Genomic DNA, 18,174 nt, shown 5'->3' with positions numbered 1-18,174 from the left:
ATCAGAAATCACAAAGGGTGTCAAGCATCCACACCACTGATCATGCCATTGGCCCCTACCTGAGCCCATAGTATCTTTTTTTCCAACCGGATCCTCACAGGGTTGGGGCTTGGTACACTCTGCACTATCCTGTTCCTGCCTTTCACTTTTCAGCTGACTTCCCCCGTCAGCACACGGGGCAGCCTTCTTCTGCGGGCAGCACCACTTCCTGGAGCAGCACAGCTGATCTTGACCTTGAGCAGCAACCTTCAGTTGACAGACAGGGAGTCTCTTCCCCCATTTCAGGAGATAAGAAGGTGAGAACCTCATCAACACCCCAGTCCGTGGGGTTCCCAGGAACTGGCAGGGCTCAACCACCACTATAGGAAGCTTCTCCTGGATACTGCACATCATCCATCCACCCACTCCATATGGGTGCCTGACTCTGTGAACTGTGTGGGACCCCTCCATCTAACCTCAGCATTCTGCACATCAACCTAAGACCACTTGGTTTCTGAGCAAGCCTCCTATGGAATTAGCTGTGTGCAGGCCCTGGGGGCATAGACAGCAAAACAGCACCCCCAAACCTCCAGGTGACACCTAGGCCCTGCTTGGAACACGGACAGAAGCTGAAGTTGAGCTGAGCACAAGTTTTAATGAAAGTTCACAGATACAAGAGCTTGGAGCAAGCGGTCACAGCTTGGAAGAAGTTGGGGGTCAGGAGTTTGGGAACCCCAGGTGCTGGCAGCCCCTATTTCGGGAGCTCCCATGTAAGCCCTTCTTGCTGGGTATCAGGTCTGAGGGGTCCAGGATCCTGGGCAGGGTGCATGGGTCAGGGAGGGCAGCCACTGGGAACCAGGCAGCATCATGGGAGGAAGCCCAGAGGCCCGGTGCCAGCAGGACAGGCAGGCGGCAGACAGGGTGGCTGGGAAGAGTGCTCTACTCGGTCGGGCACTCAGCTTCTGGTGGCCTTGATGCCATGCATGGCTCTGGGCCTTGGTGGGAGCCCATTCTGCCCCACATACTCAGCATCCTGAATCTCAGTGACCATCAGTCTCAGTGCTGGGTCTCCAAGACCCGTTGCCTGCTAGCTCAGTAGTCAGTGAGCGGGTACCGCAGGAAAATGAAGATGAGGATGATGCAGGAGGCTGCCAATGCAGAACTGGTGATGTTAAACAGCCGTGCTGTCTTGGCATCCTCCACGGCTCCATTCAGGTCATTTAGGAGCTTCTTGTCCCGAACCTGGAGACAAAAGGAGGAAGAGAGGTAGAGGTCAGGAGGCAGCGGAGTGGATGCCAGGAGAGGAAGAGAGAGGTCAGCCTAAGGAAGGAGGAAGAAAAGAAGGAGATGTCAGAGGCCAGGAGGGGAGGAAGGCCAGCAAAGGAGGGGACAGTGGTCATCAGAGAAGGAGGAAGAGAGGCAGAAGTCAGGAGAGGAGGCAGGCCAGAGGCCAGCAGACGACGGGAGATAGAAGAGACTGAAGCCAATACAGTAATGATATGGAGATGAGTGAAGGAAGAGACCTGGAGGCCAGCAGAAGAGGGGGACAGAGGTCACCAGTGGAGGGAGATTGGGGTGGTGGGAAGCAGGGGAGTAAGAGCTGAGTGGTCTCAGGACTTCTGTTCTGCAAGCGCCTGCCTCTGGTCTGGGGAACATAGTCAGTGAAAGACTCATCCTTCACAGTTTGTAAGTGGTGTCTAATCAGAGAAGAATGAGGAACACAGGATGCTCAGGATGTTTTGTTTTTTTTTGTTTTTTTTTTTTAAACAACGGCTCAGTGAGTCTGAAGTGATCTAGTGTAAAAGGGAAAGGTGACCCTGAGACACTGGATGCATAGTGAATAGAATGACGACAGCAGAGACAGTGGGTGTGGGGTGTAATGACAAGTGCGCCCAGTGTGTTGTGACCAGTTGTAACCAGTTCCACCTAGCTAAACCTTAATGAGGATGCTGAGTGGACAAGACATCCTTGGAAGATGGGACAGAGCCGTCCATTTCTAAGAAGCTACCTGGTCAGGGCGGGCAGGCCTTAGGACAGCCCCTGTGAGCTACATCATCCTGAGTGCCAGCTGAGCCTGACGCAAGCTGAAATCGGAGCCTAGAATGGGGTATCGGATGAGCACAGACAGAGGTGGGGATGGCTCTATTCACGGACTGGGTTTGGCTAAGAGAAGAAAGGTGGGCAGAGGACTTGGACTGGCTGATGCCAGAGTTAGGGAAGTGGATACCTGAGGAGGAAATGTGGTGGGAGGGAGGATGGAAGGGTGGGGAGGGGAGTACGACTAAACAGAGGACAACTGAAGCCTGCCAGGAGGAGGGATGGTCCTGAGGAGGAAGAAGTGGTAAGACAGGAACAAGGAGAAGGGGGAAGCATGGGATGAGTACACAGCAGTGGGCAGAAGGAGCAGGGAGGAGTAAGGACAGGGGTGGGGTAGAGTGACAAGAAGGGAAGGGACCCAGTAAAGGGCAGAGGGGGTGACCCAGAAGGTGAGTTGGATGGAGAACGCATGTCGGGTGAAGGGCTGAGAGGTCAGAAGACTAAATATAAGAGTGAGACTCTGATATGGAAGAAAACCAACATCTCTGTCACCAAGAAAGAGGCATGTCCCTATTTACTTAGCTCCCACAGTTGGAGTGAAATAGTTGATAAGGTTGTATTGTTTTCTCCAGAAAATTAAATTCTCTCTTCCCTTGGATTTAGTAACAGCCCACTTTTTTTTTCAACTGTAATGTAAAATCCTGCCCCCAACTGACACTTGCAGCTGTGTAGACATGTGGCTCTCTAGCAAGTGAGATTCTGTATCTAGTTCACCTATTCCCCTGCAATCATTAGCCAGGTGTTCTCTTTAACAAACCAGCTGTTCTACTTCCTCTTGCAAGCCCCTCCTCCAGGCTGCAGGTGTGCAATTGGAGCTCTGGGCCTGGGTTTTGCCTCTGGGGTGCCCATGGGTAACTTCACACAGTCACTGGGCTCTCTTGCTGCTCCAGGTGCTCGCCTGTGGTGTGGACAAAAGAAAATGTCCACTTCACAGTGTTGGAAAAGGCCTCGTGGTTAACCTCATGTTTCTGTACAATTCTCAAGGCTAGACAACTGTACATATCGAAATGAGCATCAAGTGAACAGTGTGAATGGCGAGTGTGTGTGTGTGTGTGTGTGTGTCGAGTAGATACAGCAAGTAAGACCACTGGTGTGTTGATGTGTTTAGATGGACAGGAGAAATGGGTAGGTAGATCTTGTCATATGCTGACTGAGTGAGATATGTACACAGAAGGACATATGTCAAATGGGAGTAACCGGAGGATAGACAGATACGAGTGGATGTTTGCTGTGGGGGTTCATAGATGAGTGTAAGAATATGTGAGTGTGTTCTGGGTAAGTGGAGTAGGTGGTGTGAGGAGAGAGCACATGCATTGGATTGTGGAATACAGTGGATGTTTGGACAGGCACGTTGGGGAATAGTACTCTGTGTTATGTAGTAAGGATGGACACACAGAAGTGTGCTGGATGGGTGGGCCAGGTGGGCAGGTGGGTTTGTGAAGGTGTGTCAGATGATAGAATTGGGGTGTGGCCTGGAGTAGTGCACTTCGTATCTTTGGGATGGATTCCTGGCATATCTGCTGGATGGGTGGAATGGGTAACCAGATTTAGGATGGCATGTGGGATGGGTGAAGGGAGAGAGGGAAGATGTTGAAAGAATATACCACTGACCAATGAAGGGGAGATAGGTACGGAGTCTTAAACTCATCAGTCAGCCAGCCAATCTCTACTCAGTGCCTGCCCTGGCGTACAGCTGTGTAACTGCAGCTGGCCTGGCACACGACAAGGAACAAAGCAAAACCTCTGTCCTCGGGGTTCACAGACCAGGCAAGGAGTCACAAGACACAAGGCAAGCATGGCAGGTACAGGTAGGCTAAGGAGATAGCTGAAGATGTTGGGGGCAAGGGGGAGGGTTGATGGTGTCCTGGGACAACCAGTCTCAGCAGATGTCCCAGACAGACTTCACTGAGTGGATGTTTGTCAGGAGATCAGTGACAAGTTTGGTTCTGATGGGGTGTGCTCCAGGAGGGAGACACACCAAGTGTGGGGGGGGGCAGAGCTCCCTGAGGGGGTGGCTGGGCCAGTCAGGGGCTGCTATGGGAGGGCAGAGCACAGACAGGGAACAAAGGAAGCTGCCAAGAAGACATGGGGGCTTCGTGAAGACTTCTCAGAATGACATAGAGCTGGAAGAAAGGGAAGGCAGGACAGACTAGCAGAGCAGTTGGCTGGGGATTAAGATCAGACAGGAAGGAGGCAGAGTCTGGCCCAGCGAGGGAAGGCTAGTCTCTCACATAGATGAGCACTGTGGCAGTGAAAGTGGACTGGACCTCTGGATCTGTGTTCAAGGCAGCACTGAGTTCAGTGTGGGAGACGATGATGAGATGGCCTTGAGGGTAAAGCAAGAGAGGCTGCAGAAGGAAACCTGGGAGGCACGGGCTAAGGCGCTTGGTGGTGCAGGCCCCAGCACTAGTGAGAGCTGCTTTCTGGACTACGGCTAGACACCTGGAGAAGCAATGCCGCAGAGTCAGAAGCTCAGGGGTGAGGCGGAGAGATGAATGTGTGAAAGGCACCACCACACGTGTGGTGGTGATGAGACCACATTGAGGCACTGGGGGAGCTGGAGCCACCATGATGCAGTATTCAAAGACCAATAAGAGGACTTGGGAGAGTAGACAGAGGAACAACCAGAAAACAAAGAGGAACAAGGCGGATGGGTAGGGCCAGAGTAGAACACTAGAGAAGCCACCAGAGGGAACATGAGGCCCAGTGGGGCCCAAGAAGTGACAGATGATGTCTACTGTAGACAAAAAAAAAGACGGCAGTAGTGGGGAGACCAGAGGGAAGCTGGGTGAGTCCATCAAAGCACATACAGGAAGAAGATGAGGACATTGGGCAAGATGAGCAGATGAGTGGGGTGATCAATGGGCAGCCTTTTGGTGAATGGTGAATGGTGAATGGTGGTGGGCTGACAGATAAATCCATAAAGGGAAGGAAGGAAGGACAGGTGCTTGGGGGGCAGACCAGTGAGTGGGTACTAACTCAGCCTCTGGTGCTGAAAGAACAGGAAACAGGAAAGGAGAGGGAGGCCGATGGTGACCAGATGGCTAGGAAGTGCTGTGGGTATGTACCCCATCAACTTATACAATAAAGGTTCTGACCCTCAGAGATGGTAGGATGTGGGGCCTTGGAGGGTGAGGCAGCTGTCATCTAAAACAGGCTCTAAGAGACTTTAACCCTTCCACTCTGTGGGGACTCACAGAAATGTGGCTAAGCTTACACTCCAGAAGAGGGCAGACCTGACCAGAGCTGACTGTGTCGAGGCCTTGTAAAGTTCCAGTCAGCCAAACTGTGTGGAAGTCACACAGTGTGGAAACTCTTCACACATTCAGACCAAAGCAGGTGACTTGGCTTGGGGGATGGGGGTGGGGTGACCCAGCAGGCATGAACACATGAAGGATGGGAAAGAGAGGACATGTTGGGACAGTGAGTGAGCCCGAGGGATGAGTGAGGGGAGGAGGAAGGGAGGCCGGAGGGCACAGGGGCAGGGGTTTAGCCTGTATGATAAGACATACAGGTAGAATGGTGGGCTGAGGAGTTAGACTAGACAGGGCAGAAAGGAGTGGGCTCACTTGGATAGCACAGACCAGCAGAGAAGGGAAGGAAGTGCTAGAAAGCAGACAGAAAGCCTGGGGATGGAATTTGGTTGGCCGAGTGCTTTAGCATGCACATAGCCCTGGGTTTGATCCTCAGCTCCACAAATAGACGGGTGTGTGTGTGTGGGGGGGGTGTTACACACCTGAAAAGTCAGCACTTAGGAGGCAGAGGCCAGAGGAATGAGACTTCAAGGACATCTTTGGCTACATGGTGAATTTGAGGACAGCCTAGGCTAAGAGGAAGGGAGAGAGGGAGGGAAAAGGAGAAAGAAGAGAAGAGAGGGGAGGGGAGATGAAGAGGGGGGAGAAGAGATGGGAAGAGAAGGGAAAGGAGGAGAGGGGAAGGAAGGGGAGGGGGAAAGAGAAGGTGAGAGGAGAGGAGAGGAGAGGAGAGGAGAGGAGAGGAGAGGAGAAGAGAGGAGAGAAAAGAGAATATCCAAGAAAGGAAGGAAAGGATGGGCAGACAGGGACTGAGGAAGCCTGGAGACAAATAAAAACAAGAGTTTGTGACACCCTGCTGGTGACCTCCAGGGAGCGCCTTGTCGCACTGTGTGTAGTTTCCCAGTTTTTTCAGTGGCACTTACTTCACAAGGTCTTGTTGTCATTAATTAAAATATTCAATGTAATCGTGTGAGGTTGGGGCCATGCCTGGAAGCCTGGAATATGCTAAGAGCGCAACCATCACATGATAGTTTATAGTTGTCTTGCTAGTGGGAGACTGGAGGGGGGGCGTTGAAAGAGTGGTGGGGTGGGGAGAAAAATGAGGTAGACAGTGGGTGGGAGGGCAGAGGAGAGCAGTGGGGTAGCCTAGCAGGTTAACACAGAGCAGAGGAAGGAGAAAGAAAGGGCAATATATGCTCCATGACCAGAAATGGGAACATGAGTAGATCTTGTGGCTGACATTTTTGAGGAAGCAAGCAGCTGGGTAGGTGAGTTTATTGGGTTATGAATGGTAGAAGGTCAAGGGCATGAACCGGCAGATTTATAATGGAGATAGAGTGCTTCTCCCATGATGCCTTTCACCCGGGTGAATGGCACCTGTACACTTTAGGCTGATTGGGCAAGAACTGTCCTGGCAAGTATCTCCAACCTCCTCTAGCTCCTCTCGCCCTGAGACTCCATCAGGACAGTCTGTTGTCTGAGTCTCAGACCTGGGAGCTCCTTTGTCTGCAGGTTCAATAGAACGTCAGAGAAAATTTTACCTGACACAAAGTGGACGCTGTACTGAATATGTGTGCTCCCCCCTTCCCTAAGTCATATGATACAGCAGAACAATAACTGCCCTTTCTTTTAGCAAGGTTATATGTCAGATGGAGATGGTATTGTGGTCATGCAAGCACGTGTGTGGAATCTAAACAACACCTGGCTGCTCTAAATAAGGACCTGCGAGTCTGTAGAACCAATCTCTGTGTTCTAAGGGAAGGTAGAAGTAGAAGGCTTCCCCACCCAGGGCCACTTGGAAGCTTTTCCCACCTGGGTTCCAAGCCCCATCTCACTGCATCCTTAGTCTGTCCCCACATGGAAACTTCATCACACGAACTCACTCACAGTCCATGACAGTGCCCTCACTGTGGAAAGCAAGGCTATGTCTCAAGCATATGTCTGGTTCCCTCTGCTGTTTCAACCACACAGGCTATGGAACTTTGTCCCTGGGCTTCTGCAAGGCCTCTTCCCATCCTGTGACACACACTTCCTCAGACACATGCGTCTATGGCCTGGACTACCTTGGGCTTACACTCAATACACCGACATGGACTTCTGTCTGAGCCCACTTTGTACGACATAGCAATCCCAGCCACTCTCCTTGGTCTTCACAGATGACATTACCACCGACATCAATGAGTTTTGTGATGGTCTGAGTTCCCTGCCAGAGGGAAGGCTCCTATGGGCAGGGACTGTGTGGGGGTCCCTCATCATTCATTGGGCAGTCATTTGCTGCATGTGAAGTGAGAAGTATAGTGGGAAAGTGCTGGGGCATTCTGAGGAATCGATGACTAACTACATGGTGAGCTACATAGTTTAATGAGTGGCCATAATGATGACATCATAGGAGGGGGCAAACGAGAAGACGAGGAAGAGGGCATAAGTTTCAAGGTAAAGAAAGATGGGGACTGGAAAGATAGCTCATTTCATGTAAACTGTTCATGCCAAACAATCAAGAAGTCCTGCGTTTGATCCAAGGAACCTGTGCTTAATGTCAATCATAAACAGCCAGGGAGGGGCTGGAGAAAGGACTCTGAGCACTTTTTGTTCTTGCAGAGGACTCCGGTTCGGTTCCCAGCACCTAAAGGGTAGTTTACAAACATCTGTAATCCAGTTCCGTGGTACCTGACAGCCTCTTCCTGACCTCCTTGGGCTCCAGGCATATGCATGGTACACATCCATACATGTGAGCAAAATATGCATGTACATAAAGCAAAATCAATAAATCTCAAAATATGCTTTTCAAAATTCAGGCCTAGCAGCACACGCCTATAATCTCAGCTCTGGGGAGACAGAGACAGGCAGATTGGTGAGGTTTGATGGATACCCAGTCAAACTTAACTGTTGAGCCCCTGGTCACAGTGAGAGAACTCATCTCAAAAGGCAAAGTGGGGTTCTGAGGAGATGGCACAATGGATTAAGGCACCTGCTGTCAAGGGGAACAACCTGGGTTCAGCCCCTGTGATCCATGTGGTGAAAGAAGAGAATAAACCCCTGTAAGCTGTCCTCTGAGCTCCACACGATACATGGCAATGAATGAAATGCGTCTTCACACAAACACAGAGTGTATGTATTTTTTTAATGAATTGGATGGATTCTAAGGAATGACACTTGAGGCCAACCTCTGACCTCCACATTTATGCTTGCTTACACACATGTGGATTAGCATGCATACAAATATGCACACACACACACACACACACACACACCACATTGTAGATGAACATAGACATGCACACCCAACACAAACACAAAAAGGAAGTGAGATGGATAAGCATGTGGTCCTAGGGCAAGACCATAGAAAGAAGAGGGTGGGGAACAGACATGATGGGGAAGAAAGTACATGGTAGGTGTGTGGGTGACCAGAGGGTGGAAGAGGCAGGTGGTCTGTGTGATGGTTTGACTATGCTTAGCCCAGGGAGTAGCACTATTAGGAGGTGTGGCCTTGGAGTAGATGTTCCCTTGTTGGAATAGGTGTGTCACTGTGGGCGTGGGCTTTAAGACCCTCATCCTAGCTGCCTGGAAGCAGCCTTCTCATAGTGCACTTCAGATGAAGATGTAGAATTCTCAGCTCCTCCTGCACCATGCCTGCCTGGATGCTGCCATGCTCCCGCCTTGATGATAATGGGATGAACCTCTGAGCCTGTAAGTCAGCCCCAATTAAATGTTGTCTTTATAAGCGTTGCCTTGGTCACGGTGTTTGTTCATAGCAGTCAAAACCTAACTAAAGCAATCTGTGTGGAGTAGCAGGATAATAGTTCAAGGAGGGAGGATGGAAGAATGCAAGGGGTGATCCATGGATAAAAGACAAAATAAGAAAAAGTGGGAAACCAAACAAACAGATTGATGTAAACCACAGTAGGATCTGTGTTGGTGCTTATGGCCTTTTTCTTTCCACTTTTCTTTCTTCTTTCATTTTCTTTTTTTTTTTTTTAAAGATGGGTCTTAACTGAGGCTGACCTTGAACTCTAAATCCTCCTGCCTCTGACTCCCAACTGTTAGGATTTCAGGTATGCACTACCACATCTGGCTTATCTTGAGTGTGTCCATCTCTAAAAATAAGAGAGGGTGAAACAATGGAGGAGCACAGGAGATGTCTGACAAGCACATGGCTGAGACATTAGGTATGCATTGAGATGGGTGAGAAGGGAGCATGTGCAAGTATGTTCACAGCCACACATGGACCCAGGAATTACAGAAAGGGAAGAGTCTGGCATACAGGAGAGGGGGAAGAAGAAACAAGAGAGAAGATATTTGGGTGGGCATAAAACCGGAGGAAGGACAAATGTTTGAGGTTAATGGATTTGTACACTGATGGATGGATGCCAGAGTAAAATTCTATACAAGGAGGAGGGAGCAGAGGTCATGAAGGTTGGAATGAGGAGAGGCTAGATGGATGGATGGATGGATGGATGGATGGATGGAACAATCATAAGAAGAAATGACTTTGGTAAGTTGCTGCCCTGACATATCATATAAAGCAATGTCTTGCAGCCACACTTTGGTGAGGGTGGGCAGAGTAGCTTCAGGGAGAGAATGAAGCATGAATGTAGTTAAACTTACGTAAGAAGAGTCTCACAGAAACTATTGGTTTGCTCTGAACCGTGAACATGTGGGTGTGCGACTGCGCACGGAGAATGAAAGAGACTGAGGGAGGAGGATGAGAGATAGGGAAATGGATGAGCTGGCTGTAGTGACTGGCTGGAGAGCTCTGGGAATGGGAAGAAGGTAAGAGCAGGAAGAAGAGGGGAAGAGAAGAATGAGCAGAGGGTCAGAGGATGAACCACATCTGTGGAGATGAATGCTTGATATGTGGATGGATAGCATTGAGGGATGATTGGGAGAAGCAAGGGAGACGAGGAGGGAGTCCGGTTAGGAAGGCAAGCAGGTGGGTGTGTGGAAATGCATGAGAGTATGGATAAATTCATGAAAACACCAGGGGGCTGGGCAAGCAGGTGGATAAATAAACTAAATCCATAAATACAATGGATGGACGGATGATGAGTCTAGCCTGTGAAGCTGAAGGGGGAACTACGAAAGAGGAGAGAAAACTAATGTGGACAAAAGGATACACAGGTGGGAAACAGGAAAAGGAACTAGGATGGATTAACTGAGAGTGGAAAATGCAAAGGAGGGAAGCTGAGTGACAAAAGGCATGCACGGCTACTTGGTGTGGACAAATGGAGGGAAAAGGGGGGATGTGGTAAAGCATGAATCAATGGGGAGCAGTGAGCATACTGATCGGGCTGCTGCGTGAAGTGAGGCTCTTGTGAGAAAATGACACTAGAGAAACAGTTTAGTGAGTCAGTGCCGAGGTTGGTAAGGATGGGAAGGGACAGTAGGAGAGTTAGAAGGACAATGACTATGTGTCAACAGGTGAGGGAAGGCTGAATGTAGTGAACAATGTGGAGGATGGATTGACATAGCCGTGTATCACTTAATGAGGAGTGTCTGAGAAACTCCAGATGACCTCATCATCTGTAAACATCACAAAGTATCTACACAGAATCAACTATGGCACTACTAGGTGATAAAGTCTTGTGTATGTGACCTGATGTTGCCTGAAACATCATTCTATTATGACACATGTGACATTACATGTCATATATGAGTGAGTAAGTGGCTGGGACAACTACATACATGGATGAGTGGTAGGTGAGTAGATGGATGGGTTGTGAATGCATAGAGGGTGAGCATATGAGTAATAGAGTGCATAGACAGACAGTTGGGTAAAAATGCAAACAAGTGGATAGGAGGATGGATGAGGTGTGGATAGAAGGATGGTAGATGGGTAGATGGTTGGGCCAATGGATGGGTGGATGGATGAGCATGTGGATGGGTAGAAGGGTGAGTGGATGAATGGTGGTGTGGGTGGGTAGATGGGTGAATGAACAGGTGAAGGCTGGATGAGTGGGTGGACAGATGGTAGATGAGCAAATAGGCTGATGGTTGTGGTGTGGATAGATGGGTGAGTGGGTGAATGGATGGATGACCACATGGGCAGATGGTTGGGTAAAGAGATATATTAATAGCTAGGTGTGCATAAGTATGATGTGGATAGATAAATGGTACATGGGTAGACGAATGCATAAAGAGGTGGGTGTGGTGTGAATAGATGGATGGGTAGATAGATGGGTGGAGGATGGATATGTGGGAGGATGAATGGCTGATTTAGTGGATGAGTAGATGGATGAATGAGTGGATGGGTATGGGATGGATGGGTAGGTGGATGGGTGGGTAGATAGATGGCTTGAAGTAGAAACTTCTTTGGAAAGTCAGTTATGTCAAATGATGTTTTGCTGGAGCACACAGGCGAAAGGATGTCTGGCTAAAGCAAACTCGTGAAAGACTGTTTTCCTGAAGCAGACACAGGTTAAAAGATGTTTTGATACAGCAGACACATGAAAGGACGCTTGATGAAGGAGTATAAATATGACCCCACAGACAGTGGGAGACAGGTACTGAGCTTCGGTTTGTTTTGTTCCACCTCACTATGTTTTGCTAACACCATACAAGTATTGGTTTGCCTTATACAGTGTTGTCGAGCTCAACCTGTCCTAACACCACCATTGAGAGAAACTCTCCCAGGAACTGCTCCTGAGGTTCCTGCAGCAGCTTGCTGCCTCTCAGGCCTTGCCTTAAGCTAGTTGGTGAGTCTGGCAGTTTCTTCAGGATTGAACTACAGCAGCCTGGTGTCTCTTTGCTGAAAGGACAGTACTGTAGCTGCTGGTTCATGTCTGGTGTCTGCCTACCTAGAGGGCTGGTCTTCAGCTGCTGAACCATATTTGGTGTTTGCCACAGGACTGAACTGCGGCCCAAGAAGATCAAGCTGGCCCCAGAAGAAATTTTGCTGAACTTCCCACATATCCTAATAACTTGTCTGTTATACTACCTCTGCTGAGTGGTGGGCTAGAAAAGAGGCTGAACCCTTATTAAAAGTCGGTTGCAAAATTGAATGCCTACCGTGGATAGTTGAATGGATGGGTTGGTAGCATTGACATTCAGGAAGGATGACAGACAGATGCATACGTACGAAACCCAACCAGAATCTACCCTCCCAATCCACTCTTTCAGGTGTTCCCGTTTCAGGAAGTGTCCATGCCTCCTAAGGTCCAATTAAGCAGCTGCCACTTGCTGGCTGCACTGCACTGCCTCCCTTGTGCCTCACACTCTGATCCCCACGGAGGATGCCCATGCTTGGTGTCTGCTCCTTTCTCCAGGTAGGACTTGCCTTCAGTCATCCTTCAAAGCCCACAGGAAATACCACCTCCTCCCAGAAGCCCTTGCCTTGAACCTTACTTGGCCCCAAGTCCAGGGTGATGTTTTCCTCTCCTGAGACAATGAACTATATATCTCCTCTGATGGCATCCTCTGTCCAACGAATGCCCTCAGACCTCTCCTATGATGGTTACCATGCTTTGGACACTGGAAGTCTGGTCCTAAGGGTGAGTCAGGCAGATGTCAAGGAAAATAGGTCTTAGAGACTCTGCAGGAGAGACACGGGTTTCATACAAAAGTACCTGTGAGCCAGTGTATGCACACAGCAGACAGCTGCGTCTCCCCCCATCAGCCCACCTGCACCACTGAACACAGGATGGCTTGAATAGCATTGTCTCTATTTGTGAACAGATAAGGGAAGGGCTTAGCAAGGAAAGGTGGCTAGAAAACCAGCCCCAGGTCCTCCTGACCTCTGTTCCATCCACTATCCTTGGGCACACTTGTAATGGGCTGCATGTGTGGCAGGTGCAGCTAGTTAGAAGGCTGCAGCTAGATGCACAGATGGATTGATTTTCAAGCATCAGGATCAGAGTTTCTGACCCTGCACATCCTTCCAAGAAACCCCAAGGCCTGTCCACTCTTCCTGGGGAAGACCTCAAGGAGCAAACGAGGGAGAGAAATTGAGCCCTCTCTCCCCTCCAAAGTGTCAACCTCACATCCCAATACTAACTCATAACCATCCAGAAATGCCTGACCTACCTACAACCCACACCAGATGGGCTACCCTGCCCAGTCAGCCAGAGACAGCCTGAGCCAGGGGAGGAAGGAACAGCTCCCGGACCAGAGCCCAGGCAGCCATGCCCAAACCCTCAGGCTGTAGACAGCACAGGGAAAGAGGGCACCAGGGGGAGGCTATGTTCCACTAGCAACCTGGCAATGGTGCCCTCTGCCTGGCACTGCCCCAGAGAACAGAGCTGAGCTGGCCTTAGGACATCCCAAGTCCCTAGGTCTTCTCATGTTGTCTCTCAGCAAAAGCAGTCATACATACATACACACACACACACACACACACACACACACACACACACATACACACACACACACACACACACACACATCTATGGTGCACTTATATGCAAACACATATTGACTCAAACATGTGTCCATTCACAATATACACCTAAGTGAATACAGGCATGTGATTAGGCTGGCACCCCTCACATGCAATTAGACATACATTTCTATTTATGTACATGCACACTAACACACTATTGCACTTGCTTATGCATGTGCATATGTGATGCACATGATCACATGCATGAAATAACACTTAGACCTACACTCAAGCATCCACACTCCATATAAACATCCATGCAACACACTCAAACGCACCCATTCATACTTTCCACACGCACACAGTGCATCATACAGTGTGAGCACATGAGTTCATGCATGATTACATGATCTCACAGACATGCCTACTCATGTACACAACTCGCATGTGGTACATGTGAAGGTGAGGAACCCTGGAGAAGGCATGATGATGGTGTGATATGCTGATTATGAGTCAGGAAGAAAAGAGGAGAGCCCAGTGGCCAGGCATGTGATACAGGGCAAGGTGGGACTCATGCCTGCATATGACTCACGGGCTGAGCTGCCTGGGGATCCTTCCTCCCAGGTCAGTCTTACCCTCACTTTTAAATCCCTGCAGCACCCTTCTTTCTGCTCTCCCAGCCCCTGGCACCCCTCCTCGCCAGGCAGCTGCGATTTCTGGACTGCATCTGGCTTGGGCCATTCAAGTCTGGGCTCAGGAAGTGATGATCTGTGTAATTGTGAGCCAAACCCTTCCTTCCGGAGATGCAGGATGGGAGGAGGGCACCCAGGCACCATTCCTGCACCCCGAGGGTGGGGCTCCAACAGTCCAAGAATGCTCAGTCCTTACCTGGGATGCAAGGGCTGAGACACTGAAGCTGTCTATCACATCTTGTCCCCAGGCCCAAGTTGTGTTTGTTTCTCTCGCTTTGTCATGGGAAAGAGTAGGGGTAGGAGTGGAGAAGGGGTTCCCAAGGCTTGCCACCCTGCTCTGTCTTCACCCACCGACTCCTCGTACAAAAGGGAGTTGGACCTGGAAGTTGTAGCCACTGTGGGTACAGGGTGGGTGGGGTTAGGATGTTTTCCAATTTTCCCCCCTGGCCAGTCTGATCATCAGGCTTTGGCCTTCCACCACAGACCTGGCTGGTAAGCTTAAGTGCCTGGCAACAGAGCTTCCAGAGAGGGGCCAAGGAAAGAGGTTATGCAAGAGCCCTAAGATGACCCCCTCTGCTTTCCATGGGCACAGGATTTCAAGCCCCCTGGGCTCCTTGCAATCTTGGTCACATTTACCTAGGTATGGCTACTGGCCACATTGACTCCCATGTCCCCCGACCAAAGGACAGAACCTTGAGCTCTGAATGCCTGTTCTCAACGACTTAACTAAGTATAAAGCAGACAACCCTACCCCACTCCCCAAACTGGGTCAGGCTTTCAGGGAAGGGAAGGGGTAACCCTTTGCTCCCAGCCCAGAGCCTTGCCTCTTTGAATCCGTAAGAGGTCTCCTGGTTGGGCTTGCATGTTCTACCTTGGGCTCCACTAAGTGACATTACATCCTGCTAGCCCCCATAACCCTGCCCACCCCCTGCCCAGGCTCACTTTGAGGGAGTAGGCCAGAGCAATGAAGCCCAGGCAACAGAAGTTGAGGTAGACGAAGTTGAAGATGGACCACAGATAGTAGTCGTTCACCTCTGTGGTGTCGGGGTAGACCTCGATGACTGTTGTGGGGTTCGTCATGGTCTTCTTCTCAGCTAAGTGCTTGCAGGCTTGCGGGACACCCGATGCCCGAACGCTGTCTGTCTTGCTGCTTTTAGACTCCATAGGAAACAGGGTGGGTGCCATGGGGGGCGAGGCTGAAGGCTCAGGAGCTGGAGCTGCTGCAGCCTGTAGGGCAGGAGGCTTGGAAACACAGGCGAAGCAGCCCTTGGGCGAACCTGCTGGTGGCCTGGGAATCCAGAAGGCCCCGTCCAGGGGGACTCGGGCTTCCTGGGTGCCGTCCGTGGTGCTAGCCGGGGCTCCCAGCAGGGCTGGGCACTGGCTGGGGCCCTGGGCCTGGAGGGAGGGACAGAGTGAGGAGTTGCTGGGCTCTGTGCGCCCAGTAACACCCACCCTGGAGCCTTGCAGCATCTCCCCTACAGTCCCATAAATGATCTTCAGGAGATGGAAATCCCCGCGAGGTTGCCAGCTGCCAGTCTGCCTGCCACCTGCCTCCCCCACCCAGCCAGCCACAGCCAATACCAAAGCCATTCGCAGTAGTCTTGGCAAGCACATCAGGGCTTTTCATCGCTTTGCCATCTGCGCCTACTGACACACACAACAGCACCCCCTCAGCACCCTGAGTGACACCCTGTTGCGATAAGCAGAGCGCCCCGCATCTCCACGCACTCAGGGCATTCAGACCTACAGTGACACTGCTCTAGTCACCAACTGGCAGAATGAAAAGCGCTCGCTGAAGCACATACACACCAAGACGCACCACACACACCATCACCCACCTCCAGCCCCAGCACACCCGCGCGCCCAGACGTGCCAGGTAAACAATTGCCCACCCAGACTAGCAGTGCTACACACCACCCCACAGGCTCAGGCACATCACCAGAGGATCCACGCAGGTGCAGGACTACAAACTCGCGCTCATCGCCTCCCAAAGCCAACAGAAAGCGGCACCGGGAGACCCTAAGAGCGCACACTGTCAAGCCTCCCCTCTTGTCCCCCCACCCCCATCCCCGTTTCACCAGGAGACCCACAATGACACTCTGCGAAATAGACAGTTCAAGAGACAGCTTGGCGCCGGAGCTCTGCGCCACTAGGCGCACCCGGCGCCCGTGAGATGATAGCAGGGGGCTGTGGCAGGGCTGGGTGGCCCCTAATCTGACCGTTGGTTGCAGCAGCCACCAGTACCGCTCACCTACTGGCGACTCGGCGAGTGGGTCGGACCCCTGAGCCTCGGAGCGCGCGTCCTTCCGCTCTCCCGGGCCGCTGTCTGCCCGCTGATCGCGTCCCAGCGGCCCAACCTTGGGGCGGGGAGCGAGCGGGGCTGGCGCCGCTGCCTCCCCCGCTGCCCGCGCGCGCTCCGCAGCGCCAGGCCGGCCGTGGCTGCAGCCAGAGCCTGACTCACGGCAGCGTCGCAGACACCTCCGCCTCCTCCCTAGGGAGGGAGGGGGCCCGCTAGCCCGGAAGCCAGGACCCCGGGGAGTCCGGAGCAGGGCAAGGCTGACACCCCTCTAACCCATCAGCTGCATGGTTCCCATATCCACCGACCACCAAGCCGCTGCTACCCTACTCCACCTGTGCTCAAATGGGTCCTCAGGTCCTGGCAAGTCTGTCTGCTGAGCACTCCACTTTGTTCCCAGGGTTGCCCTCCCTCTCCCTACATTTTATCCACTGAGCCTTCCTAGTCCCAAGACCTGTGCCTTCAGAACCCTTTACCTAGCATCTCATCCTCTTGCCCTGTTGAGTCCCACCTGCCACCGTCAATCCTATGACAGTCCTAGCCTTTTCCCATGAGGCCCTGTCCTGGTATCAGCTTTTTAAGCTCTCACCCACCTCTCTCTTTCTTGTTCCTGCCCAGCTGATCTCCAACCTCACTATTAGCTGAGCCCTGCCTGAGCGGCTCTAGTCGCCATCCCTAATCAGGCTTCGTTTTGGAGTCTCTGGTCCCTTGAAGTCTATAGACGGCAGCTCATAGTTCCTACCTGATTGGGGATGCAACACCAAACCCCAGAGGAACGCCATCTTCGTTCAGTCCCGTCTCCCAAGCCCCCAAGGTCAATGTCCAGGGCTTTTTCCTTCAGAGTCCAAGTCCAGGCCCTTCACCAACAATCTTCAGAGTCCTGCTCTGAGCCCCCCTCTTGGAGTTCCTGTCTCCCAAGTCTGACCCCAGCAAGCTTGGCTCAGTCATTCTGATCCTGTTCATCATAAGTGGGGCTTGAAATATCTGACCGGTAACAGGCTTGCCTACCCCTGCTTCACAAGTTCCCCTCTGCCCTCAGGGACAGGTGTGATACTCAGAAGCCTGGTTCCTCCCAGACACCGCTCCGCTGGCCTCCTTGGAGCTCAGTTCATGTACCTGCTCCTGGCCTTTCTGACCCCCATCCTGGGTCCTGACACTGCTCAGTCCTTACACAGACTTGCCCTCACACAATACTGTCCTCTAAGGCTCAGTCCCAAGTAGTTTCTTCTCTCCCCACCTTACCCCCATCCTCAGTCTTTCTTGGGCATTTGTCTTCAACTAATCCCCAGCTCCAGATATGCCCCAATGGGCTTCCTTCACCACAGAGAGCCCCCAATTGCCTTCACTCCCTCAAAATCCCTACCTCACCATGTGGAGGTGGAGTTCTCAGTAGGTCCTCTTCACCCTACTCTGAAGTTCCCAAACTGTGCAAAAGCCTTGTTTTCTGCCTTCCTCTCTCCATCCCTTTCTCCCTAGCTCTTCTCTGGGACCCTTTCCAGAGTGTTCCAGGGCTACTTAGCCCCTAGTCTTTCTGGTCTCCTG

At 51.4% G+C, this 18,174-nt stretch overlaps 1 protein-coding gene across 1 annotated transcript; it reads right to left on the bottom strand.

Moving 5' to 3' along the window:
• Positions 1–614: 614 nt before the first annotated feature.
• Positions 615–17,880, bottom strand: Ifitm10 (interferon induced transmembrane protein 10). The gene is made up of 4 exons (XM_032891662.1): positions 17,875–17,880; positions 16,592–16,903; positions 15,279–15,731; positions 615–1,221 (listed from the first exon to the last, which is right to left on the bottom strand). The coding sequence occupies exons 1-4, from the start codon at positions 17,878–17,880 to the stop codon at positions 1,072–1,074; spliced, it is 921 nt and encodes a 306-aa protein (XP_032747553.1). The 3' UTR covers positions 615–1,071.
• Between the last annotated feature and the right edge of the window lie 294 nt (positions 17,881–18,174).

Source organism: Rattus rattus, chromosome 2 (assembly GCF_011064425.1).
Source record: "Rattus rattus isolate New Zealand chromosome 2, Rrattus_CSIRO_v1, whole genome shotgun sequence".
Classification (NCBI taxonomy): domain Eukaryota; kingdom Metazoa; phylum Chordata; class Mammalia; order Rodentia; family Muridae; genus Rattus; species Rattus rattus.
The sequence above is the reverse complement of the archived record's forward strand: the minus strand, read 5'-3'. Positions and strand labels throughout refer to the sequence as shown.

Coding starts and splice junctions, on each gene's coding strand:
- Ifitm10 (XM_032891662.1), bottom strand. Junction 15,732..16,591: donor ACCCACTCGCCGAGTCGCCA/GTAGGTGAGCGG, acceptor CCCTCCCTCCAG/GCCCAGGGCCCCAGCCAGTG. Junction 1,222..15,278: donor CTCTGGCCTACTCCCTCAAA/GTGAGCCTGGGC, acceptor TTTTGTCTCCAG/GTTCGGGACAAGAAGCTCCT.